The 26,289-nt window shown below is 38.4% G+C and overlaps 1 protein-coding gene across 1 annotated transcript in view; it reads left to right on the forward strand.

The window, feature by feature from the left end:
- The first annotated feature begins 356 nt into the window (after positions 1-356).
- The window catches only part of TACR3 (tachykinin receptor 3), a 36,029-nt gene continuing 10,096 nt past the window's right edge, over positions 357-26,289 (forward strand). The window contains exons 1-3 of the mRNA XM_027635901.1: positions 357-1,043; positions 12,854-13,042; positions 14,781-14,931. Coding sequence (XP_027491702.1) covers positions 568-1,043; positions 12,854-13,042; positions 14,781-14,931 — 816 coding nt within the window. The 5' untranslated portion in view covers positions 357-567. The remainder of the gene's footprint in view (positions 1,044-12,853; positions 13,043-14,780; positions 14,932-26,289) is intronic.

The following is a 26,289-nucleotide window of genomic DNA, read 5'->3' on the forward strand; positions in this document are numbered from 1 at the left end:
TCTACAAAGATAAGGTAAAAAAACCCTATTTAAAAAAGGAAGCACAATAATGAAACCTAAAGAAAGGCAATATAAAATAAATCTCTCAACATAAATGAGATGAGAATTCATTTTCCCTGTGATGCTCTCCACAGCTCCTAAAAGTGCCTGCTGCTGGCAATGAATGAAATAAAAGGAGGAGGGAGAGCAGAGGGAAAGAGGTGTTAGCTTACCAGCCGGTGGAGCTTATCGCTCCACTCCCTTTGTGACGCTGGAAACTCACAAGCCTATAAAATGTGCCTTGGCTCCTTCGGCAAAATCAAAAGCAAGAGGTGGCTGTACACAGGAGAAGTAGGATGCTGTTCTACCCCGAGGTAGCTCTCCTGACTTGGCTGGTACAGCACTTGTAACAGTTTGAATAGCACAGCCAAAGCTTTTTTCTGACAGATCTCCCCTGTACCTCCTGTGCTGCCTTACTTCCCTTTTCTTCCTTCCCTCTTCTTATCTGTTGGTGGGGATTTTGGAGGGTTGGGAAAGGGAGGTAGGAGAGTCACATTATTCCTGGAAGAGAGGAGAGGAACATCCAAGATGACTTCTGTCCCCACAGCCAACTGGAACATGAGCATGAGCAGCAGGGGGAACGTGAGCCTTGCTGCAGCAAGTGATGCCTGGGGACAGGCACTGGGAGCGCCAGCTGGAAATGCTTCTCCCCCCATAGCATCCTCACCGAGCAACTTCTCCAATCAGTTTGTACAACCCTCTTGGCGCATTGCCCTGTGGTCTCTGGCTTATGGTGGTGTGGTGGCAGTGGCCGTTTTTGGAAATCTCATTGTCATCTGGATTATTCTGGCTCACAAGCGCATGAGGACAGTGACAAACTACTTCCTGGTGAATCTGGCCTTCTCTGATGCCTCCATGGCTGCTTTCAATACCCTCATCAACTTCATCTATGCGCTGCACAGTGAGTGGTACTTCGGAGAGGCTTACTGCCGCTTCCACAACTTCTTCCCAATCACAGCTGTCTTCGCCAGCATCTACTCCATGACAGCAATAGCTGTGGACAGGTGAGAAAAGAGAAGAAAAGTTTAGGGGTGAGAGATTAAGATCAGGTTATCTGCCAAAATAAAAATACAGAGATAACAATCATTATGATGAGAGGCAGAGACCTGAATAGGTCATCGATTGTGCTTCTCTGTAGTTCTTGAAGATCTCTCCCTAAACACCGTTTTAATTCCTGTCTTTGGTCTCTGTCCTTCAGCCTTTTATTGTTTTTACTTTCCTGTTGTCTTTTATAACAAACATTTCAGCTCTCTGTTTGACTTCAGCTGCTCTCTGTGCTCTGTCTTTCAATACTAATTCTGTAACAGCACTCATTGCTCAGGGTTTTGCTTCCCCACCTGTGAAAACAGTATCTGTCCCTCAGTCAATGTCATTTAATTCATACTGATTAGGAGTTGTAGAGATTGTGTGTTAAGGGAGAGGATTTCAAATTTCCCTCCTCTCTGTATTTCTACAGCTGGCAGAGGCATTTGCCTCCTCTTCAAAAATCACTTCAGACTCTGTTTTTAATAGCTTTTCTCACAGACAGCTCTGAGCTGCTTTGTTTCTCCCAGTTTTAACTAATGAGACTATTTACATTGCCATCTGTGCATATGCAGAGGACTGATAAGAACATGATTTCAAAGTGCTCAATTTTTTCCTGATTTCTTGGAGATAAACAAGGCTTTGTGACTGTCAAAGAAAACAGGACAGGGAAAAACTTTATACTCTTGACAATAATGGAGTAAGACAACTGTAGTGTCCATAGAGTAAAGGGGAAATGTAGTTGCCTGATTTTCAACACAGATGCATTGATGGACTTTCACAAAAGGTGCTGTGAGTCTCCCCTGGGAAATGTTTCTTTCTTTATTATTGTTTTCATATTTGCTGCACTGGAGAGGAAACTTACTGAATTTTCTTTTAGGAAAACAGATCAATTTGTACTTCAGATCTCTTATTCCTTTTAGCAATCCACTGAGATTACTTATAAAACTCATTTCTACATATTCAAATCACATTATACATCTTTTCTGAATTGACTTGGCAGAACTGCAGCACTTCTAAGTGATGGTAGTTAAGATTTCATAAGGTTCAATCCACCTTCTGAAATATTATTTCTCATTTCCAGATGCAAAGATTGGGAAACGTTGTTGTATCTTTTGTCTGTGTTTATGAACAAGTTTATACATTAATAGGGCTTTTTCATTTGCCCTAGTAATTGCAAATTTTTGGTGGCATTCTCAGCCAGGTGCGTTACTGTTCCATAAAGCTAGAAATGAAAGAGAAAATGAGATTCTTGGCAACTCTTCTACCTCTTTGCTCTGAGAATGGGTGAAGACACATAGAAATCAGTACACTTTCCTCCTGACAGTGGTGTATCTTCTTCCTATGTTAATTCTCATTAATAATGGAGCAGGTAGTGCATCCACTGATCAGGCAAAGATTTCTTTCATTGTCTGTCATTGGGTTTAGCTTAAGATTCTCATCTAGCTTGTGGTTTTCAGAAAGATAAAAGGGCTTTAGTTGGTGCTGGGCATTTAGCAGCTATTGTTGTAGCTGATGAAGTCATTAGTTGAGCAGTTACTCAGATGTTCTGAGTAAGGTTTTTTCATATTTTCTGACAAAATTATCCACAGACATATAGTACTTACTACTTTGAAAGTTTCTAAATTTATGCTAAGATCCAGGAAAAGAAGGTGAATATAGTTCCTCAGGAATCCAAATAGTGCATTTCCAGAGTGAGTGCAATTAGCTCTGCTGCACACTGACTGAAATTCAATGGTCAGATAGAAAGATATTAGAAATGTTTTCCTTGGTTTAGCAATGTGAGATGCTGATGCTCAGAAGTGTGTCAAGTGTGTCACGTAAAACAAACACAAGAGCAGTCTATCCTTCCTTCCCTGTTCACACTGTGATTCCTTTTCCTTTTATACCAAATAACACCTGATGCATTCAGTACCTTTAATAATTTCCTGGCTACCTCTGCAGAACAATTCTGCAGAGTCAAGAGGAAAACTAAGGGTCAAAGAGAATCCCAAGGGATGTCCTTGGATGTACAGACTGTCGTATTCTGGGACACAGATATGCTGGATGGATATTTTTTAAAACTTTGGTTCCCACTTGCATTCTGTAAAAGTTCAGCCAGTGCTTCACTGGACACTCTGCATTAGTTTTAACCCAGTAAACTCATCCTTACACGTTCTTTTAATTCAAAAATTTAAAACAAAAATAACAAAGCTACAAAGTAGGATAAAGCTACCAAGGGAACTGAATTGATGTGATCATATCAGATGATTTTCCATTAGAAATTGTAACCATCCCAAAACACCGAAAGGTCATGGGTTGCAGCTCACTAAAAAGTATGTTGTGGTATGCTCGACTGATCATTTTCAAACATCTAAATGTTCACAGAGTATGAATGAGTTGTTGTGAATCTAGACAACACTGAGCAGAGGTCACAGGTAGTATGTGTTTCCTTTCACGTCTGATTCTGTAGGCCATTCTAAATTGTGTGGACTGTGAGATTACTGAACTGACAGGGAGTTCTGTGGAGCAGGCAGTTCCTGCAGTGGGGTGTGCTGCATCTGGAGCTGAGGATGAAAGTATGCAAGACTTACAGCAAGTATGCCCACCCTGTCTGAACACAGTCTCAAATTTATGTGAGTTTATTCACACTTCTGACCATTCCTTCCCAGTATTTCCCCCCTGCTTTCTGCTTCTTTTCCAACAGGCTGTTTGCAGTCTACTGGAGAGATGCCACAGGTAGCTTTAAGAGAGTCAGCTTAGGCATCAGAAGCAGCACAGATTTTACACTGGACTCCTTCATAGGCAGTCATTCTTTCATTTTTCTTTAGTTCATGCTGCATAGTTCCACAGTTACGGGTAAACTGAATAGGAGATAGTTCTGGAGCCAGTACGCCCCTGCCACTGACCAGTGCATGATCCTGAAGGGTCCGTCCATCATCCTAAACTCCACCTGTGATCACTGACTGCTGTACAGTTCTTGGACATATTAAAGACAGTAACTTAGGCAGAATTTAAGCCTTCTGACTCTGGCCATTGAAGACCCACTGTCCCTTTCTATGAGTTCTTAGCATGCAAAGGAGGTGGTTCAGGTACGCCAGCAATTAATTTTGAATCCCAAGATTGCCTCATTATACTGTGCGTAGGCCTAAAAATTCTCTGCAGATGGTTAAAGTGGAAGTTTGGGGATATAGCAATATAGCACAGAATAACATGCCTTCAGTAGATCTCTTAGTATCATGAATTTTTTCCTGGCTTTAGCACACCTACAGCATTACTTTCTCAGTTACTGTTCTCTCAGCAATTCCATAATGCTATTCTCATTTAAATGAGCTTAACTCTTTATAAAAGCAACCTCTCCAGAATTAAAGAAAGTATTCTAATAATGATGGTGAGTAGTTGCTGATCCTATTCATATCCTACCATTCCTTTTCTTCCTAGTATGGAAGCAAGCTTTTGGCATTTGAAGCCAAAAAACACTTATTCTACTTTACATTACTTTAAATTATATTTAATATTCAGTTTTATTTCTCTTGCACAATCTTCTCCCTTATTCAACACTTGTCATTCTAGTTTCCCACCTTATTTTCTAGACTTCTAATATGTCTGCAGAAGCACACGTATACTGGGTCAGTTTTCTTTTTTTCTGTGACATTGTTCAGTTACTGATGGCTGTTCATAACCTCTCTACACACTCATTAGACTCCAGAGTAAGTAATATGATACAAGCTTGTAGCAGAAGACAGATACAAGGCATAAACACTTGATTCAACTTATCATATCATATAAAACCTAAATTCATAATATGTACACACTCAGATCCTCAAAATATCATTTAGGCTCTTCAATCTCTTCAAGGGTATTCTGTAAGAGCAGTTATTATTGTCACAAAGTAGTATCACAAGCCCTACAAATTAATGTTACTGAAATTCTAAGTAGGCAGTTGGCACATTGAAAAATGTCTTATCTTTCCAGTAGAATACACTTTGATATCAGTCTCTACCCAAGGCCTTCATGCGTCATAAACATTTTAAACAGATATTCCTGCCAAATTATCTAGTATCTGAATGTTAAGTATCTGTTACCTGCCCTGTGTGCTCAGAAACACTTAAGTACAGGGTGAAGTTTATATGTAAAAAGATCTCAAATATTTCTAACAGGTTAGGATATGGAATGCACACAGCATAACCCTGTATTGAGGACATATGGTAGTGGTATGAGCAGAAGATGCAAACCAAGAAGGTGTACACATGCCTGGTATCAAGTGGTTTGTGCTTGGCTCACCAATGAATAGAGGAAGTTGAAGCAATGGAAGGCAGGAAACCTGCATCACCCAGCCAGCTGTCATCCCCAGCACAGAGCTCAGTCCAAACAGAACTGCAGCCTTTGGCCCCTCTCTCATTCCCTTTCTCTCAGATTTGGATGTCTCAAAGTAAATGGTTTCTATGTAAAAGAAGTGAGAATTTGCACTGAGGACTGGGGAGAGAGAGATGAACATCAGAACAAGAAAAAAAAGGCAGATGGAGTTCTTTTCGGATTTCTCATGCTTCACAGGCTGTTTTCCCCATAGAGATCTTCCCCTCATATCTGAGAATATTTTTGTAAGAAGAAATAGATGGAGTTTCTGTAAACTCACTGGTCTAGTTTTCCATAAGATGGCATTTTATTGTTAGCTATTGTTCCTGCCTGTGGTGCCACGTAACTACAGAAAACACTACCTGCCCTACCCCTACTACCAAACTAAAGTTTGATTTGACTTTTTTTTCAAACTAATGGATGACTTCATAATCATGACTTCAGGAATTATCCTGTTTTACTGCATATCACAAAGGAAAAATGCAAGATATGCTTTAGAAATTATCACTATTATTTCTATTCTTACTTTGCTAGTTAAACTACACAACTCAAAGAGTAAATCCTTTCTCCATTTCTCTGTCTTTCCCAAATAGTATTTAAAGATGAAACACATCTTATTTCTAGATTCCAGTATCTGGGCTGCCCTCTGAAAAATACTAGTCTTCAAAACCAGAAAGAAAAAGTTGAATAGGAGGGCATTAAGTGTTCAAATATCAAGAGCTGAAGTATCAAGAGCTGAAATACAAAGGAGAGCTGAAATACAAATTTGGAGGCCTAAAACTATTTTTTGGATTTGATAAATCTCTTTCTTTCTTTCTTAGAAAAGGTGAAATAGTTTCTGCAGAACATTTTGATGCAGTGGCTACAGGATTCAGCCTGTCAGAGACCTAGGAAAAATAATCATTTTCATTCCATTCATAATGATCAGGAAAAAATACAGCATCTTTTTTGGGGTTTTGGTCCAAATTCAGGTCAGAATTATATTATTGATAACATACTGAGATAGTCTGGGAAAAAGCTTCTTTCAAATGGTGCTGTGAAAAAATGAGGTTGATACACCAACATCTTGAGAAGTATAAGCAACATTTACAACACTACTTTGCCCTAAGTCTTCTTGTTCCAAGCAGGAAACATCTGATCCTATGTTCAAATGAGAGGTTCATTTTAAACAGAATCTTAGCCTTAAATATATTTTCTTAGTGCTCTTATTTATCATTTAATGAAAACTATTAAAATATGTATCTGTGGTGTACTATGTAAAGTAGCCTGTGGTACTTTTAAAAGTTAGTCAAGGGTTGGAGTTTGGGGGTGGGGGGGAGGGGTTGGTTTGTTTGTTTGTTCATTTCTTTGTTTTTTTGGATATGATTGCCTAAATGCATGTTTTTCTGACTGATTTACCAAGCAGGAGAGAAATTTGTATCGTTCACACATTTTTGTTTACCTAAAACAAAGTGATTTCAAAATAAATGCAGAAACAAGAAGGAAACCATTCAGTTGACAGTGGCAGAAATGTAGGTAGTAACAGAGTGGGTTGCAGTCTGTGCAGATGGAGCTGTTTCTTCAGACTTTGCATTGCTATTGGTCCTTGATAGGCCAGGTAGATCATATTTAAAGAAAAGGAGAAACAGAAGCCCTTCTGTCAGGGGAAGTCCATTAGTCCATCATTTTGTGAAACAGACCAAAGGAAATTCTTATCCCTTTTCTAGCAATATAGATAGGTATAAAACACAATGTGTAAAATCAATTACATACTCATAAAAATGTAGCCCATTGGCAGTTACCAGATGTTCCTCAAATAGAAAGCACTATTTACAAGAACTCAGACATCCTGAAGAATTTCAATATTCCTGTTTTAAGGTTTCTGTTAAGAAATACCTGTAAGCAAGGCATTGGATGCTCATCCTGATTTCAGAAAAACCGCACTGTTACCCCCCTTCTTAAAGCACAATAGCCATTCATCAAGAGCAGCACATGTTCCTCTGGATAAATCAAGGCCAAGTTGGTTATCTGCCTGGGATTATGCCCACTGATCTCTCAAATGTACCATGTGTTTTTTTATCTGTCATGCTGTCATACACTCCTTTCTTTATGCTGTTAGCTTTAACGTGATCAGTGTGGCAGTAACACTGTTCACTGTAGATCCTTCAGGCCACCAAAACCAGTCTTATTCAACAGTCAGTGATAGTCCTACAAAAGTACCCAGAGCCACTCATCTTGCAGAGAAAGTCAGCCTAAGTGAATGAATACAAACAACTCACAGAAGAAAAGGAGCCTTGCACTAGAAGATACCAGACAGAGATAAAAGAGTACAAAAGTTCAAGATTTGGTTTAGATTATACAAAAAAATGCCTTTAAAATCTCACAGTTCATTCCATCCTTTTTCAACTACTATGTCTACCTTTCCAAGATCTTCCATGGGATTTTCCACAGCAGTGTTTTAAATAAGGGCAGGGAATCATAGCAATTTCCCTACCTAAGTTTCTTAATTACCAGTTGATTCTCAATATAAAGTTTCAAAATCAGCTTCTGTCTGGAGGAAATAACAGCATCTGTGCATTCACAAAGAAAGCATACCCTGATGTCTGCTGTTGACAAGCCACTTATATGCAAGCATTGTGATTTTTCTCTCAGTCTCTTCCTTCATCAAGTCCCAATTTCCTGTTACAATCTGGGACTGAATTGATCACATTTTCCCCCATTTGAGTTTATAAACATGCTGTAAACAGGTGAAACAAATCACTTAGGATGATTAAAGGCTTCCAACTCTATCTCCAAATGGGCATTTGTAGGATCCAATTTTGAACATCATTTTGTTCTAATAACATCTTGTGTATTTTTGCCACAATTTACTAAATTATGTGTTAAAGAAGAAAGATTTTTCTAACTGTATTAGTCAGTATCTGTTGTTCTACAAAAAGATAAGTTGGGGGAGGCTATCTTTTCTACTGTTAGGACCATAATTCACAAACTTCAGAAACTTTTATTGTATGTACCAGCTACTTGTCTCGTTACTTTCAAACTGTAACAGAGCTACATGATTATGCTGTCATTATAACCACTGGCTTAAAGACTTTATCAATGTTATTCCAAAGTCTCTATTATCGTTTTAGAGAAAACAGATTTTCTTGATTTGACAAACCCAAGAAACAAGTACCAAACAGTAAATTGTAGACTCTAAAGAAACAGAGCAGCTCAGAAGGGAATTAGTTCTCACCCCAGTAGATAAGAAGAGCGGCCCAGCAAGCACACCATGATGCACTGGTCATTATATCATGCAGCCTGACTGATTTCTCATTAAGTTCAGTGGAAAGACTCCTGCTGACTTCAGTAGTAATTTGTTAGGGACAAAGACTAACACAAGCCAAAGCTGGAAGAAAAGTAGTGACAGTGGGATATTTTATGGTCACAACAAACAAAATCACATGCTAAAAATTCTAATGATGAAACTAAAGTGCTACCTAAAAGTGTTTTAGAGTCATACAAAGAAGAATATGGTATTGAACAACACACATTCTTCAAAGTGTTGGCTTGTCTCTACCTGCACATATTCCCATCACTACCTTTTTAATGTGCATATTCCATCTTATAATTATCTTCCAAGTATGAATGTTTATATTGGGTAGGGTAATAATGATTTCTGCTTGTGATAAATTAGCATAATGAGTTAATTCCTTTCAGCAATGTGTATTTTACATTCAGTATCCCTGCTTTATGGAGTGGAACAAGCTATCTATGTCATTACCAGCAACTCCCATCGGAGTGAGAAAGCATTAGAAGTCTGATCTTTAAACCAAGTGCAAGTTCAGAGCCCTTTATTCAGCAGGGTGTCCCACTGCTCCAGCCTGGTGGAGGGCTGAACAGTAGATGCCCAAAGGCTGCAAAGCAAATTGGCACAGCACCCCAATGAAGAAATGTTTGTGTGGCCACAATCATTTTTCAGTGGTATTACAACCCTTCAGTTTCTTTTAGCCACTAGAAATCCTTCTTCAGCTCAAATGCCTACCATCTTTTGCTGTCTTTAGAGATGAGGTGTGGAGAGGTCCAAGGTATGTGTATAAATATCACAGAACATGGCAGACCTCTATGGGTCTCTGCACTTGTCACTGTCTTCAGAAGGACTGCCTAATTTTGGGCACCACAATATAAAAAAGACATCAAGCAATTAGAGGGCATCCATAGGATGGCCACAAGGATGATTAAAGGTCTGGAGGGGAAGCTGTAGTCACTTGGTCTGTTCAGCCTGGACAAGAGGAGACTGAGGGACCTCACATCACCGTCTTCCACATCCTCACAAGGGGAAGCAGAGGGGCAGGCACTTTTCTCTCTCACGATCAGTGGCAGGACTCAAGGAAATGGTATGAAGTGGAGTCAGGGGAGGTTTGGTTTGGATATCAGGGAAAGATTTTTCACCCCGAGGGCAGTTGGGCACTGGAACAGGCTCCCCAGGGAAGTGGTCACAGAACCAAGGCTGTCTGAGTTCAAAAATTATTTGGAGAATGTTCTTAGGTACACGGTGTGACTCTTGAGGATGTCCTGGACAGGGCTAAGAGTTGTACTCGATTATCCTGATTGGTCCCTTCCAGCTTGGGATATTCTATGACCCTATGATGAAGTTCAGACCATTTCAAAGAACAGCGGAGAAGCAGAACAGTCATTAAGACAGATGACATCGGAGCATAGAGAAGTCCTGCTGTTCCCCCTACCTACAGCTTATGGTTGGCTGATCACAGAGAGAATAACTCTTTGGGAGTTCTCTCCCATAAAGCTGCAGAGGCAGAAGAGCTCGCCACCACAGAGCTCCACTGTCATACCGTTTTGTTTTTATACCAGTTCTACCTACCTTGGAATCTCTGGTACGCTAGGGTTGATTTTTGTCATAGGTCTTTTGCCATTTCATCACCCCAGTTCCCTTTCTTATTCTCTCCTCTCTCAACATAATTTCTATATGTTGTTATTCTACAATTCTCTTTTCTCATTTTTCTCATTTCACTTCTATTTTTGCATTCAGCAAACTGTTCCCCAGTCTCAGTTCTTTTGCTTTTGCTCTAGATCCCGTATCTCATTGTTCTCCCTTTCATTCCTGGCCTCCTCAGATGCTCGTTTTTTCTCTACACCATGTTCAGCACCATTCAGTGCACAATGCAGACAGCATATCTACTCCTTGTAACTGTCACTTTGCCATCCATAATACATGTAAGGATAACAAACAGAGTAAAAAAGTGAGCCCTAATGACAGAGCTACACCATGGGTAATTGCAATACATAAGGGCAATATTCTGCATCATACATATACATTATCCCATATCTAGACTCCTCACCTTATTGATTTTTTGAGCAACACCTAAGAATGCAACCTCTAGCCTGTGTTAGCAGAAATTCTCATTGCTGACAGAAACACTCTAGATGAATGGACAGAGATCAAAGGCAAGGGTCAACTGAAAAATTAGCTACTGCTACTTCAGGTTGAGGCTAAAGAGATAGACAACTTATCACCCTTAGGTACCTGTAACGGCATTTCCAGCAAACAAAATTATAGGTAGAAGTAGCTGTGTCTCCTTTCAAATGACAGCTAACAGTGCAGGAAGGACTTAGCTCTTTTTGGGGCTTCTCTTGGCTACAGAAATCTACATCCAGAGACAATTCAAGTACAGAGGTGGTTTTTAACCTGCATCTCAGAGTCATTGCACGTTTTCTACTACCCTTAGTTGTGGCAATGATGGCTTCTCTAAGAAAATGCTACCAGATTGATATGACAAATCTGAGTGCGTGTAACAATTGCGGTTATAAAGCAATATCTCACTATGTTAATTAAGTAATTTTGCTTCTAAGAAAAGCCACTTAGAGAACAAGTTAGATACTTCATTGTAATTGCTAGTGTACCGGCAAGGTAGAATAACTTAGATTTGTTATCAAAGGCTCTGTAATAGAGGGCTGTCAATATTCTGTTCAGCTAAACCTAGCCTGCACAAAGGCATTATTGAGGGAATGGTCAAGGTTCCTCCACTTCCTTCCCATCTGGTTTGTCAGAATGACTATCTGCTACATTTTTGTAATCAATCTTGTGCAAAAGCCAGGCTGTTCGCTTATCACTCAATTTTGAACTAGAAAGATAAATAGTCTGCTTTTCATCTGATCCTTGTCCTCTGACTTACGGTATTCAGCCAATTGTTAAAATTTCCATCACTACAGAGATATGAGTCATTTCGCACAAACAATCCATGTCTTTAAAGGGCAGACAGCAGACAGGAAGATAAAACATTTTATCTCCCTGAATTTTATCTTAAGCAACACAAATTACTGCTGGTATCTATTGGGATTAAGAATAATATAACTGGGAATAAGAATAATGTGAATGTAATAGAAATCTGACAATAGTGCATGAAATAACGGCAATGTACAATCTGAAGAAAACTAGTAATTGAAGGAATAATTCCAGGCTAGAAGGAGATGCCTCAAGAGTCCCACAAGCATGTGAAAATGATGATTTGTTTATGTTTATCACCTACTACAGGTAAAGATCATCAAGCATTTGGACAGTACCTGGCAGTCCACACAAAAACCAGCTCAATTTCAAAGACAGGTCTCATGACTACAAACTTCAGTTCATTACCACATTGTACTTACTCTTTGGAGGGGAAGGGAGCTAGGTGGCAGAGGGCTACAATCCAACTGATGTATATTTTCATGAGAACTTCTGGTCTCTCAGGACAAGACACCCAGCACTAAAATAAAACTATTTAATAACTAGTATGTAATACCAAAAGCACCAGTTTAGAAGGAAAAAAAAAGAAGGCATGTAAAGGAGAGGGTAACTAATTACCCTGTGGGGAAAAAAATATCTAAGTGCAGTAAAAAACATAAGAAATATATAAGCTTGAAATTCTAGGTATGGATGCTGAATTTATCACATATTTTATAGTTAACTATAAACAATTACCTTCACTAAAACAAACATCTGTTCCATAATTACCCATCTCTCAAGTATAAAATTCCGAAAAGTAGAAATATCTTGAATGAAATCTGTGTGGCATAGCAGGTAAACATGGATGCAGAAGATTCTTGCACCAATTCTTATCAGGATCATTATCCTATGAATAGTATTGTTATTGTCTTGTGGCTAATGTCTATACCTAAAAATCTTGGGCAAGTGTGCCAAGAACCTACATGTGTACTGTAACAATTAGGATATATGTCTTTGCAAAACAGTTGCTCTACTGATATACATATGATTAAAAGGGTGTCCCATGGCTGCAAAATAATATTCAATGAACCTTCTTCTCCTTCCAGCACTGCCTTCATTGGAGCTGAACCACCCAAAGACCACAGTGCAATCAGAACTCCATGAAGACAAATATCTCTGCTTTTATCCTTCACTTTAATCCTAAGCTTTGGCTCATTCTAGATACATATGATTCTCTGAAGATTTCTTACACAGAGGTTTTTGCTTTTTTTACAGATACATGGCCATTATTGATCCCTTGAAACCCAGGCTCTCTGCAACTGCTACCAAGGTGGTCATTGGGAGCATATGGATTTTGGCTTTCCTGTTGGCCTTTCCCCAGTGCCTATACTCCATAACCAAGGTGATGCCTGGGAGAACTCTTTGCTATGTAGCATGGCCAGGTGGTCCAAAACAGCATTTTACGTAAGCTTTTGTTCTTTTAAACTTGTGCATGGTGGTGTCTAGACTTGCAATTGGCTTGGCATAATCTGTATAGTATTATTCAGACACTCTACATGCAGAATAACTGAGAGTGTTGGTCCCTGAGAAGTGTAAAGCCAGTTTTCTAAGCAAGGAAAATAGAGCATTATAAGTGATAAGTGGAACACATTTTTTCTCATCCACTTTTATGAGTGCGTTCCACCTCATGCTGCATATTTAGCATCATTGTTCCACTTAAGATGGCTACTTCTATACAGATAGAGATGGTCAGAAATGGGAACATAATTCCAAGCAAGCTTCCTTTTTATCCTAACCAGAAAAAAAAAATTTCTATTATCTCCTTAGAATCATTTAGGTTGGAAAAAACCTCTAAGACCATCGAGTCCAGCCATTAACCTTAAACTACCAAGTCTACCACTAGACCATGTCCCTAAGTGCCACATCTACACATTTTTTAAATACATCTAAGGATAGTGAATCAATCGCTTCTCTGGGCAGCCCATTCTAATGTTTGACAACCCTTTTCATGAAGAAATTTTTCCTAATATCCAACCTAAACCTCCCCTGGTACAACTTGAGGCCATTTCCTCTTTTGTTACTAGGGAGAAGAGACCAACACCCATCTCACAACAATTTCCTTTCAGGTGATAGTAAAGAATGAGAGGTCCCCAGTCAGGTTTTTTTTCGAGATCTCTTCATGAGAGGGCTGGATTTTCCCACTTCCTTCTGTTACATTATTACTTATGTCAGATATCAGTCCAAAAGAGAAAACTGTATAACTTATAATTGGTTCCAGCTTCTGAAAGTGAGAATACCAGTCAATTAAATTCAAAATATCCTGTTTGTCCCTCCGGTAGAATTAGGAATAAGTGGCTACCTAGCCATCTCTCCTTTAATGTTTTCATTGACATTTAAGACGAACATTGTGTTCAAGGCTGAAAGCCTGTGTAACTATCTAGAATCAAATTTGACCTTTTGCTCTCTTTGAGGCAGGTGAAAGAGGCCCCAGTCATATGTAATTTTTATCACTTTAGGAGCCATACACAGACATTTCTCTTTAGGGCAGTAAGGTCACTCTCAGTGACAGCTGGGGATTCTTCACTGATCATTCACTGGGATTTTATCTGAAGTTGGCATTTAACCAGGAACTAACAGGAGGCAAAAGAAATTATGTTTGTTTTCCCAGTGCTTACATCAGCAGTGATGACTACATTGCACATAGGCTACAGACCTGCGCTGCCGATGTGCAACAGACATGCCATATGAAGAATGGCAGGTAACAGGACACATATCAGGGCCTTTGTATCGATATACCATTAAAATCCTTATTTTCCTCTTTCATTTACGGTCCAGATTAGAGCTCCAAATGCCTAGCTTGCCCTCATGATGCTTGGCTGTGCAGCAATTAAATCAACTCAGCTAGTTATGGACAACTATACCTTACTCAGCAGTCACTAGTCCTGATAACTATAGAGTTATCATTCTTAATGTATGCTAGTGCAGGTTCAGCATTAGACACCCCATAAAGCACTTGCATTAAATGTAAATAAACTTGTAGTGCAGTTCAAGACTTTCAAAATGACAGTGAAAACACCAAGGACTAGCCAGTCAATATAAAAGATGCTTTGTGCTAAAAGTAGCACTCTTGACTTCTAGCAGCCCATTCCATTGGTACAGCTCCTTCGAAAGCGCTTATCACCTTAATACTTTTTCATTGCAGGTATCATATCTTTGTGATTGTGCTGGTCTACTGCTTTCCACTGCTTGTCATGGGCGTCACTTATTCCATGGTGGGAATTACTCTCTGGGGAGGAGAAATACCAGGTGACACATCCAACAAATATCACGAGCAGCTCAAAGCTAAAAGAAAGGTACTGTTCTGATAAATCCCACTAAGTAAATCCTGATAAAATCATCTGCAATTGTGTTGCTGAGAATCACAGTATATTCCTTCAGAAATATCAAATTCTTGAAACAGCAGTAATGAGGGATCTGCTTCAATACAAAATCTGATTAAATTTGACAAGTTGTCTTCTATCTTCATTAGCTGTTCTTTTCGTAACTTTGCTGTTTGTCACTAAATAAAGGTAGCATTTGGGTTTTAACTTCTTAATCTCCATGTAGCAGCATATACTGTGTCTGCTATGTGGAAACTAGGACAAAATGTTTAGCCTTTCACAGAATTAAAATACTGAGTTTTGAACAATGGGCTAGCAAACCATTAGGTCCTCTTAGGTCAGATTCTTATCCTGCTGAAACAACAGTGAATCTTGATGTTAATCAATAGATTAAGGCCCATGCATATTTGAGATTGATCAACCTGTTTATAATGAATAATTTAAATTTTTAATCAGTAACTTTTTGTGGGAAATACAAGCTAATTTTCCCAGTTATTTTCTTTAACCCCTTTCACTGTAAGTATTGCCTAATCTAACTAGACTGTGTATTGCTTATGAACTGATTATTTGACTATCTCCAGTTTTCTTCATGTTGCAGTGCCATTAAGGTTTCTTTCTTATAATATTCTTTTTCTCAAACCTAACTTTTCTTATTTAATAAGGTAGCCTTCTGCTTTTTATTTCTGACTTTTTTTTTTTTTATACTGAAGTGTATTTAACCTTTCGGATTTGAAAAAAGGACACCCAAACATGGGCTTCTAACTCACAATGATGAGCACATTTTCAGTTGCTCAGTTGTTTCAGTTTGCTTCCTGATGCTGTGAGTATGTCTGAACTGTGGTATATGCTCCTGTGCTGTAGCAATAGCAGAGTGGGGCATATTGAGTCCTGAGACAACAGGAGATCTTCTGCAAATTGTGGAGAACACTGATGTTTCCATGTCTTTTAGGACACTGCCAGGAATATGAAAGTAGTTTTTTCCTCCCAACATACAACACAGTAAAAGTTGTTATGGCAGACAATACATGAAAAGAAAGGTTAGGATCATTTTCTCAGTCATACATCTTCAGACTCATGAAAGTGTAAAGTTGTCAGAAGTTTCAGTTGTCAGAATAGTGCCTAGACAGCTTTATGGCATGATGTACAATGCCTCCTGTGGAACCAAAAGTGTTATTTGTTTTTGTTTTAACATAACTTTTTTAAGAGGGAAAAATGCTAACGTCTCTTGAGGAACTAGAATGCAGTTTGACCAGTGTTATCACTACTATTGACTTGTAACAGCTCAAAGATTATTGGAATGCAAATCATGAAAAATAATCATGAAAAACTAAGCAGTATGCTTTGCATATTTGGCCCAAGGCAAAATTATTGGACTAATTTCCACAAATGCTGAAAGAATATCAAAATATCAGCATTTCACTCTTTGACATTACCCAAAAAGTTCAATACTATCATTACAATCTTTGCCATGCATGTTGTCACTTACCCAAAAGTGTATATTTTCAAAGTTATGAAATTACCTTCATAACAGAACATAAGCAGAAAAATATTTCACTGGTCAATTAACCATGCTATCACCAATGCTGCCCTTTCAGACATTGAAAAAAAAAGGAAGCAAATACTCAGTGGGTGGTGACCAGGTTCTAATTGTAAAGACAAACCAAGGAATCACTTTCTGTAATAAGACACAGTTTGCAAAAGCAAGCGTGAAAAGAAAATTATTAAAAGCTAACTTGGAGAAACAGGACATCCCAGAATTCAGCACCTGTTACCATAATGACAAAGTAAAATAATCATGACATAAAAACTTGAGGTCTCTGAAGGGAAATCTAGCACTTAATATATGATATAAAGGGTCCAATTAAATCCCTGGAATACTTTAAAAACAGCATCTCTTTAGAATTCTAAATATATGCAGGAGACAAGGTGTAGCATCCTTAATTAAAGGATTTTAAATGTGAGAGTACAGGAATGCATACCTTCAACACATGCAACAAGGGATTTAAAATATGTGCAGGTATATAATAACTGCATCAGTGACTTTATTGGTAGAGCTCCATGATGGTACTTTAGCTACACTGCTGTGCTCTCCAGCAGGATTTATGAAGTAAGCGGTATTTGGAAAGATTAATCATAATTGGTCATTCATGGAGAGGAACTAACAGACTGGAATCAAAATAAAGACATAACTGATTCTTCTCCAATAACAGAACTAGTACTTTGCCTTTTTCAGAAATCATCTGTTTTTCCTACTGTTTCCTTTTTTATTTTTTTACCACATATGAATAAATGACATGAAAACATATTAATATGTATTTTAGTACTACATTGAACCAATTAAGAAAAGCACTTGTTAGAAATAATGATACTTTTGCTGGCACTAAAAGTTAGTTGACAAGGTCAGGATGAAAAAAAAGAAAAAGAAAAAAAAGAAAAAATTAAAACAGGGAAAAGAAAAAAAATGAAGAGAGACAAAGCCCAAAACATTACAGTGCAGTATCAAAACTCCTGGAATACTGAATTATTTACGGACTGACACAGATTTGGAAAAATGAGACCATACTCAAATTATAAAGCTTACTCATCATAAGTAGGTGGTGAGAATATAGCACTATGAACTCACATCACATGATAAGCAATAAGTACTTCTGAAATCAAAGATCCTTATTGTTAACAAGGAACCACTAAGTCTAGACAAACAGGCTATTTTGATATTGCCCCATTCATAAAACTTTATGTAAAAGTTTGCATCGAGCCTTATGAAACAAAATGTTTTGACACTCTGAGTCCAAGTGTTTGTTTTGCATGTGACTTCCCACACCTCTTGAAACTGCAATTTTATCCTAGACATTTGTTCAGACTTCTTCAAGGTTGGAAAATAATTGCTACCTCAGGGGACTGCATAAAGACATGGAAAGTTTAATATCTTTCTGGTTATTTAAGCAATCCATCTTATCCTAGTTTTTCCCAGCATGAGGATCAGCATTCCAGTCTCCCATAACTGATATGTTATATTCCATTTTCAAAATGGCATAAGGGAGTCAAAGTTTAGTATAGCAGAAAGTCAATACAACTTGATTATCCTTAATACCATTAAAAACACCAGCTGCAATCAACTACTCTACACAGATTTCTACTACAGACTATAAGGGATAGGCAAATCTTCAGAGCTCATGCCCTCGTCTATACTGAATCATCACCTGTGAATGGGTTTTGAAAGTCAGACAGTAACAAACACACAGATTTTTTGCCTTTATTCAGGTAATGATCTACCAAGCCTGCCCATATGTCAAAAAATTCACTTCTCCATGTTAGGTATGCAAAGAGAACCAAATCCTAGAACACAAAATATGTAGGGGGAAGGCATCTGGTTACATCTCATCCAAACTGGCCACTCAACAGCAGATTGTGGAAGAGAATTATATTGCCATTGTGCCTTTCTCACCATTTATTTACTCATGGGCCATGAGTGTTTCCACCTTGTAGATTCATTTGTGCTCATGCACCATGGAGAGAAATGACTGCCATGGTGGTGCAGAAGCACTTTGCTTACTTACTGAGAAGGTTCCCACTCCAGAGCAGTGCAAACACACACAAAGAGGCACCTGCACTTCCCCAGGGAAGGTACCTCTTCCCTTTGGCTGATTTTACATTTCTGGGACTGATAAGTGAAACAACCTACTCATTCTATCATGGGGTAAGGAGGGGAAGAAACTGAATTTGCTATGAATATTATAAACTCCTGCCAAAAATAGATGCCTGGATAATTTTTTGGTCCATCACTAATCATCTGTAAATGGGTCTACTCTTTGACTTTGCAGCAATTGACAATGAAAATAACATGCAGAATAGAATAAATACTAGAAGCGAAACAACAGAGAAGATTAGGCTGGAGAAGTAAACACTCTGTTAAGAACAGGTTATGTCCTAACAGACATAGCCCTATTGCTTATATTGTATTGTGTGGGTGGCTGTATTGCTTGACTATCTGAAATTTCACGCAGATACAGTTTAATTATCATTTATCCAAAATGACGATGCATTGTGAACGCCTTGTAGGCCAAAGCTTTATTGTGATTGACAACCACAGGTGTACTTCAGTGCAGCCACTCATAAATGTAGCAAGCATTGTTCAGCACATTCAAAAAGTGAAAAGTCTAAGCAATATCAGATTGAAGGGCAGCTTACTTCAGCAAGCACCAGTTCTGTACACTCCACTGCTTTGTTGTAAATCAACAATCAAAAGAAACAGAGACACTTTTTAATGATTCCAGTCTTTACATGGAAATGGCCATTGATAATTCCTCAGGCAGCTGAAGGTGTGACAAAAATACCTGCAAAGTGGCAGCTTTTTATGCTCATAAAATGTCTTTCCTCTACATGAAGTATAAAGAATTGAACTAAACGTTTCTGAAGTGATTAGTCTGACTTTATGATTTTATACTTATTAGTCAGTCTCCTCTGAGGTTATACTTGCATAGTATCTTAGACTTCAGGAAACTATTCTAGAAATTGAATCCTTTTGAAGATTTTCATATCAATGAGATGTGGTAAGTTTTAAATATCAGTTTTATCTGTGGTTGCATCTGACATTCGTCACGTATCTTCCCCTTAAAGTAGATTAAAAACAACCCAGGAAGAAGGAATTCTCAGACGCTTTTAAAAGCTCTACTGAAAGCAAACTCATCCCTTGTTTGCCAGATGCTGTAAGATGTTGAACTGTGTCCAGTACTTTCTCTGCTTAGTCCTTGAGTGTTCATCTCTTTCAATATTAAAATGTTAAATGAAAACAGGACAGGAACCAGCCTCGGGTTCTGTCACTACAGGCAGCCCTAGCAGAATTCCTCTGATATCATCTTAAACTTCCATATTTAAACCATTTTGCCTTCTGGATTGCTATATTTAATGAGAAGTGTTCTAAAAAATCTCACCAATCCTAGAGTTCCAGTTTCTAGGCTAAATTTCTTTACAGATAGCTCTATTTATGCCATTATTTTCAGTAAGCCTAATTAATTATTAGTATCCCTCAATGGTGCCACCTCTACAGATGTTATTATATCTATTTCCTCTCTCAGCCTTTATTTACATTCGTTATATAAATGAAACAAGTGTCTGTGGTCTTCTTTTATATACCAACATCTGTATTCAACAAGTAACCAAAACCAGACAAGGAATGCCAACAATGTACTGTCACTATTGTCCTGGGCAGGGGTAATAACACTTCCCTGTTCTCCACAGAGAATGCCTCATCTGGAATATCCTAAAATCTCATTTTTCGCTTCATTAAACTGATGACATGGTTGTGCTATAATGAATCAATAACATATATCTCCCCCTCATTTGTTCACAACAGTTCATTCCACTACTCACAGCAGAAAATTTTACTACTCCTTAATTCAGCAAATCTCAGAAATTTTCCGAGTACGATCCTACCTATGGAAGAACAGTGTAAAATGATCCTTAAAACTACCACAGTACCAATCCAGCAGTTTCTATCTGCTCTGTGATATCTGTCAGTGCCACGACCCCCTTAGAGACATAATCACTACTAGTACCATACAAAGTATATGACCAGCACTGTGAAGTGACATTTCTGCTTCTGCAGTTCGTCAACATCCAAGTTCTTCCTCTGCCTCACTTCTGTAGCAGCAAAGCTGCTCAGAAGTGTCTCTTCACCAAACTTATTTGGTATGCTCTTATTTTGCTGTATTAAACTCCTCAGTAAACACATTAATTGAGGCTGATCTCAAGGCTGACATTTAAAGAATACATCCTGGTTTGGAGGGATTTAATATTAATATTATTAGTATACTAATAATATACTAATTAAATATTAATATTATTAGTATTTAATACTTTCTAACAAAAAAAATTTTTCTCTCCACTACCTTTCCAGTGCAAAGTGGTTCCCAAATCGTGCTCAGCAGTGAAATGTAACAGGTATAATTACTTACAAAAATAAATAACTAAAGATAGGTTTCCTCTGATTCTGCTTCAGGGCACATCTCTCTATGATATCCTTAACTCTGACAATTTATGGGAAGTATGAAATAGCTTTGCTAATATGGCAAATGCAAACCAACCCTAGTAAAGCTAGAGCCTGACTTCACAAACTGTTACACAAGTCTAAAGCTGGTTTTGTAACACTGTAGATGCAGTTACACAAGGGGACATGGCATACTTTTTAGCATGCTTTCTATGAGGCACTGATGGTTATCCTGTCTGCTGTTCTTCTCTGTGGCTCTGCATGTGTGAGCACTGGTCATGAAATAGGTTATTGGACCAGACTACAAATGTTAGTGTTCCACTAACATTTTGAGCAGTTGTCCCATACCCTGCCAGACTCACCAGATTGGTATTAACACAACAGTCAAAGTCACTACTTGCAAGTAATTGCTAAAAGTCTGCAGAATAGGTTGGGGTTTTTTATACCTTATTTTCTCATAAGCTTAACTAAAGCTTCAAAAGGGTAATGAGGGTCAGAATATCATATGAATATCTGTCTGCTGAAAATACTAGCAGAAGAAGATATCTTTTCCCTTTTGATCAGTAATACATTCCCACAGTTATTAAAAATCTCAGGAAGAATATAAAGCATTGACAGGAAAGTCTGTCTGATTTGGACATTTTTATTTACCAATAATTAAATCCTTGCACAAACAACACATTAATTACAATGTATGACCCCCTTCCTAAATACATACACACACAGAGGCTTTTTTCCAGATGGACAAGGAAACATAAGAAAAAAAACAAGAAAAGTTTGTTTTAAGTTGTAAAAAGTTCTGTTAAACCCCTTCCATTACTACAGCATACTCAGCAACAGTGGTGTCTTCCATTCACTGCCCCAAGTTTTCCTAAAACTCAGCTATGAATTGTGAACACATTTATCATCCGTGCTTCAAGCAGCAACCATGGGAGTAAAACACAGTAAATTCTAAACATGGCTTTATACTGTGTATAAACCTTGGCAGTTTAAATATTTACTGACAGACTGATGCAAGTTTTCTGGTTAAAATTTTTTTATTGAATAGGTGGCAGCAACTCCAGGTCAGGGGTAGATTTAAGAAATTGGTTCTACATGGTCAGTGATTAGGCTCAGAATTGTGCACTTAGAATTTCTGTGATGTTTCTCCTTGGTAATTCTATATTTCTGACCACTTGCGGCAGAAAATTGATGTGAAATATTAAGTCTAGGCACAGTCACAGGGCAAAAATTTCTGCTTAGTAATGCCTCATATTTTTAAGAATGGAAATAACAATGTTTCACTCCAATATTAATTAACTCAGTGTGTTTTCAAATGCATTGCTGAATTGAACTATACATGTTAAAATAATAAAACCAAGATACCTACCAGAAAGACAAATGAAACCAAACGTTTCTTTTTCAAAATTTGCATGTTCGGCATGAAGATTATGATCTCTATGTTTGAAACTATGGAGTTGGGTTTTTTTAAGACAGACTTCACTTTCTCTGTGTAGAACAAGTTTAGGACCTGATCCTCCATACAGATAACCTTAAAATCCCACATTCAGGACAAAGTGTGTTCTTTAAGTTGTATGCAAATTTTTTCACCAGCATACATATAAACTTTGGAAACTTCTTTTGTTGTCTCATCCATCTGTTGGCAAAGTTATCCCATTATGTATCCTAAATTATGACCAAATTAATAGTCCTGCATGTGTATGGGTGCATAAATAAATAAATAAATAAATAAATATACTCATCATCATAGCTAGGCTTCGTGAACGAAGATTTGGAAAGGGCTCTACCCACATTTGTTGCAAGGGCGTTGGTGGCTAAAAAGGCCAATATGAGATAGGCATGTCCTGTTGCAAAAGGCACAGCAGAAAGACTCCTTAGGTGGTATATTCTGCAAGGAACGATTCTTTCTGCGTTGCCTTTTCTCCTCAAGAGTGATCCTGCGTGCTTTCTCAAAAGCATCAGCAGCGTTATAGATGGTGTGTCTCCAGACCTCCCGATTGGAGGCCAAAGTAGACCAGTTATGTTGATCAATGTGGCCAAGGCTGAGATGTTGTTTCAGAGAGTCCTTGTATCTTTTCTTCGGGGCTCCTCTCTTGCGGCAGCCAGTGGCAAGTTCACCATAAAGCAAGATCTTAGGGAGGTGGTCCTTCATCCTGGAGACATGCCCTGCCCAATGCAGCTGTGTTCTCAGCAACATGGCCTCAATACTTGTGACTGCTGCTTGTTCAAGAACAGATGTATTAGTCACATAATCTGACCAGTGGATATTTAGGATTGAACGGAGGCAGCGTCGATGGAAGCGTTCTAGGAGACGTAGGTGGTGGCGGTGGATGACTCATTATTTGGATCCGTATAAGAGAGTGGACAGCACTATGGCTCTGTAAACACTGATCTTTGTACTTTTCTTCAGGTGTTTATTTCGCCAAACTCTTTTATGAAGCTTTCCAAAAGCAATATATGCCTTTGCTAACCTGTTGTCTATCTCCCCATCAATCTTACCATCTGAGGAGATGAGGCTGCCTAGGTAATTAAACTGCTGGACTGATCTGAGCTCTGATTTGCCAATGGTGATATGGGGATGAAGGAAGACTTCCTGAGATGCAGGTTGATAGAGAACCTCTGTCTTCTTTAAGCTGACTTCCAGCCCAAAGAGCTCAGCAGCGTCTGCAAAGCAGGATGTTAAACGCTGCACAGTTGCTTCTGTGTGGGTGACAAGGGCGGCATCGTCAGCATAAAGCAGTTCCCGGACAAGATGGTTTACGGTCTTGGTGTGGGCCTTCAGTCGCCTTAGGTTGAATAGGCTTCCATCAGTATGGTATCGAATGTAGATATCGTCCTGATCATCGAGGTCTGCCGTGGCCCTTTGGAGCATCATGCTGAAAAAGACTGTGAATAGGGTAGGAGCGAGAACGCAGCCTTGTTTCATGCCATTCTTTATTAGAAAGGGCTCGGAAAGTGTGTTACCATATCTGACTTGTCCGTGCTGATCCTCGTGGAGTGAGATGATCATTTTAAGGAACTTGGGGGGACAACCTAAACGTTCCAAAATCTGCCACAGACCTTTTAAGCTCACAGTATCAAAAGCCTTGGTGAGGTCAACAAAGGTTACATAAAGACCTTTGTTCTGTTCCCTACATTTCTCTTGCAGTTGCCTGAGAACAAATACCATGTCTGTGGTACTCCTGTTGGCTCTGAAACCACACTGACTTTCAGGTAGAATTTCTTCTGCTATAGCAGGTATTAGTCTGTTCAAGAGTATTCTTGCCAGGATTTTGCCAGCAATGGAGAGCAGGGTAATACCATGGTAATTTGAGCAGTCTGATTTAATTCCTTTCTTCTTATACAAAGTGATGATGACTGCATCATGAAGGTATACTCGCATACACAGATAAGAGAGAGCACGTGAGCCCCTTCCTCATTGAGTCCCTGTAGGGAAGTCAAGAAAAAATTAATTTCAGCATGAGTTTTGAGTCTGTTGAGCTTTCTAGAATAGTGCCCAGCATCTGTGTGGTGAAAACCCCAGGAAAGCTGATGCAGATCTGTCATTTTGGAGGACTGCAGAGCCAAGACCTGTATATTCAGCAGAACAGAACTGCAGTTCCAGTATTGCACTTACACATTTTTACATTCATTACAGGTGAAAACAAAACATAACTTCAGCGCAGTTTTTTTTCCTGAGTTAAAGCAGAAGTCCATGTGACTACTGCCTTAAGATATAGTGTGAGAGACCTCATTTACCTCCTGCTACTGCATAAATACAAAGAGGAAACCAAGGGAAACAACCCAGAGACATCACGAATGGTGACAGGAGCTGAACCACAGAGAAATTGCAATATTCCAATTCATCTGCTTTTCTTAGAAGCAGATGAAAATTATGACCAACACACAGAGGATTGTCTGTATTATATCTATTAATACCCTCACCTAACAAGTTCATTCCTTTAACTCAAGTGCTTAATACTTTAGAAGTTTCTGTACTGCAACACTGTAAATAACCTATTCAAAGCACCTTTATTTCATTACTCATTTTCTGGGGTGAATAGAAACAGTTCCTGATTTCTCCAGGTTTTAGAGCGGGTTTGCTAGGAAACAGTTTCAGCCACCCTGGCATGGGGCAGCTTCTATCTTATTCCACAGGAGTATCAAACCACTGCAGTAACAACCAGTGTGTTGACCATTACGCCCAAGTCATGTGGATACTTTAATACTTGAACCAATACTAAAGTGTCTGCACAAAAGCAGAAACAGCAGATGCTGCCAGGACAATGACACTCCTGATACTTTTTAGCCAAAATTGACCAGCACATACACCTTTTATTGACTAAATGTTTCCAAAATGTTCTGTGAGTTACAAGTCTACTTCTCCTAATCAATTCATAACCTTTTACAGTCAGTTGTGGAATAACAAAAATAAACCAGGCATATCAAATGCAAAATATAAACCTCAACATCACTGACGTCAACAGTTTTCTTTGAACTCAATTAAAATGAAAATAGACTGGGCGACAATATTAATTTTTTTTTGCTTTTTTTTTTCTTAGGTGGTAAAAAATACTTTTTCTTCAACCTTTGAAAAGGAAGATGCTACTACCATTGCAAATGCATAATTACAAATGCAATAAAAAATAGCTTAACTGTGCTTTTTTCAACAGAATTTTGCCATGCATTTTAAACAAGTACATTCTAGGAATAATTCATAGTTTTATTACTATCAACAGAAAAGAGAGGAAAGAGGTTTTTCAATCATTGTATTAAATAATCTTCATTCCTTCCCATTACGTCCTTGTGCCAAAATTATAGAGAGATATAGTAAACATTCAAATGATTTCTAATTATATAAATCCTTGATTTAATTCCCCTAGGTGAATAAGCTGAAAATAAAACAATCCAAAAATACTGTATTCTTTCCATATAGACTATACAGAAATAAGAGCCTGTGATCCTATTTGGAAGATAACCAAAGGCACTCATTTTAGGTTCAGGAGGACAGTTCCCATTATTAGGAGCCCATATAAAGTAAACCACGTGTAGGATGGTATGGAACTTTTGCATAATTCACTGGCATAATTCATCATAGCCTTAATTGTTTATTGCACTGTCAAATACATAAGATCTAGTTTCTGAAAGAAAGCATTCACTAGTGCCATTCCCTCAGATGGAGTCTTAAAACATTGGCCAGATTCTGGGAGAGCCTTCAATGAGGATTAAAGGTCCCACGGCATTTTCAGAACTGTGTCAGAAAGTGGACTTCAGAATCAACTATCCCTATTGGTAAACAAAAGAAGATATGATTGTTTTGTTTCCTCCACACCAAATCTCATATTTGGTTGGAGCATAGAAGTGAA

The sequence above is a fragment of the Corapipo altera genome, unplaced genomic scaffold, assembly GCF_003945725.1.
Source record: "Corapipo altera isolate COAL_440 unplaced genomic scaffold, ASM394572v1 22b, whole genome shotgun sequence".
NCBI lineage: Eukaryota > Metazoa > Chordata > Aves > Passeriformes > Pipridae > Corapipo > Corapipo altera.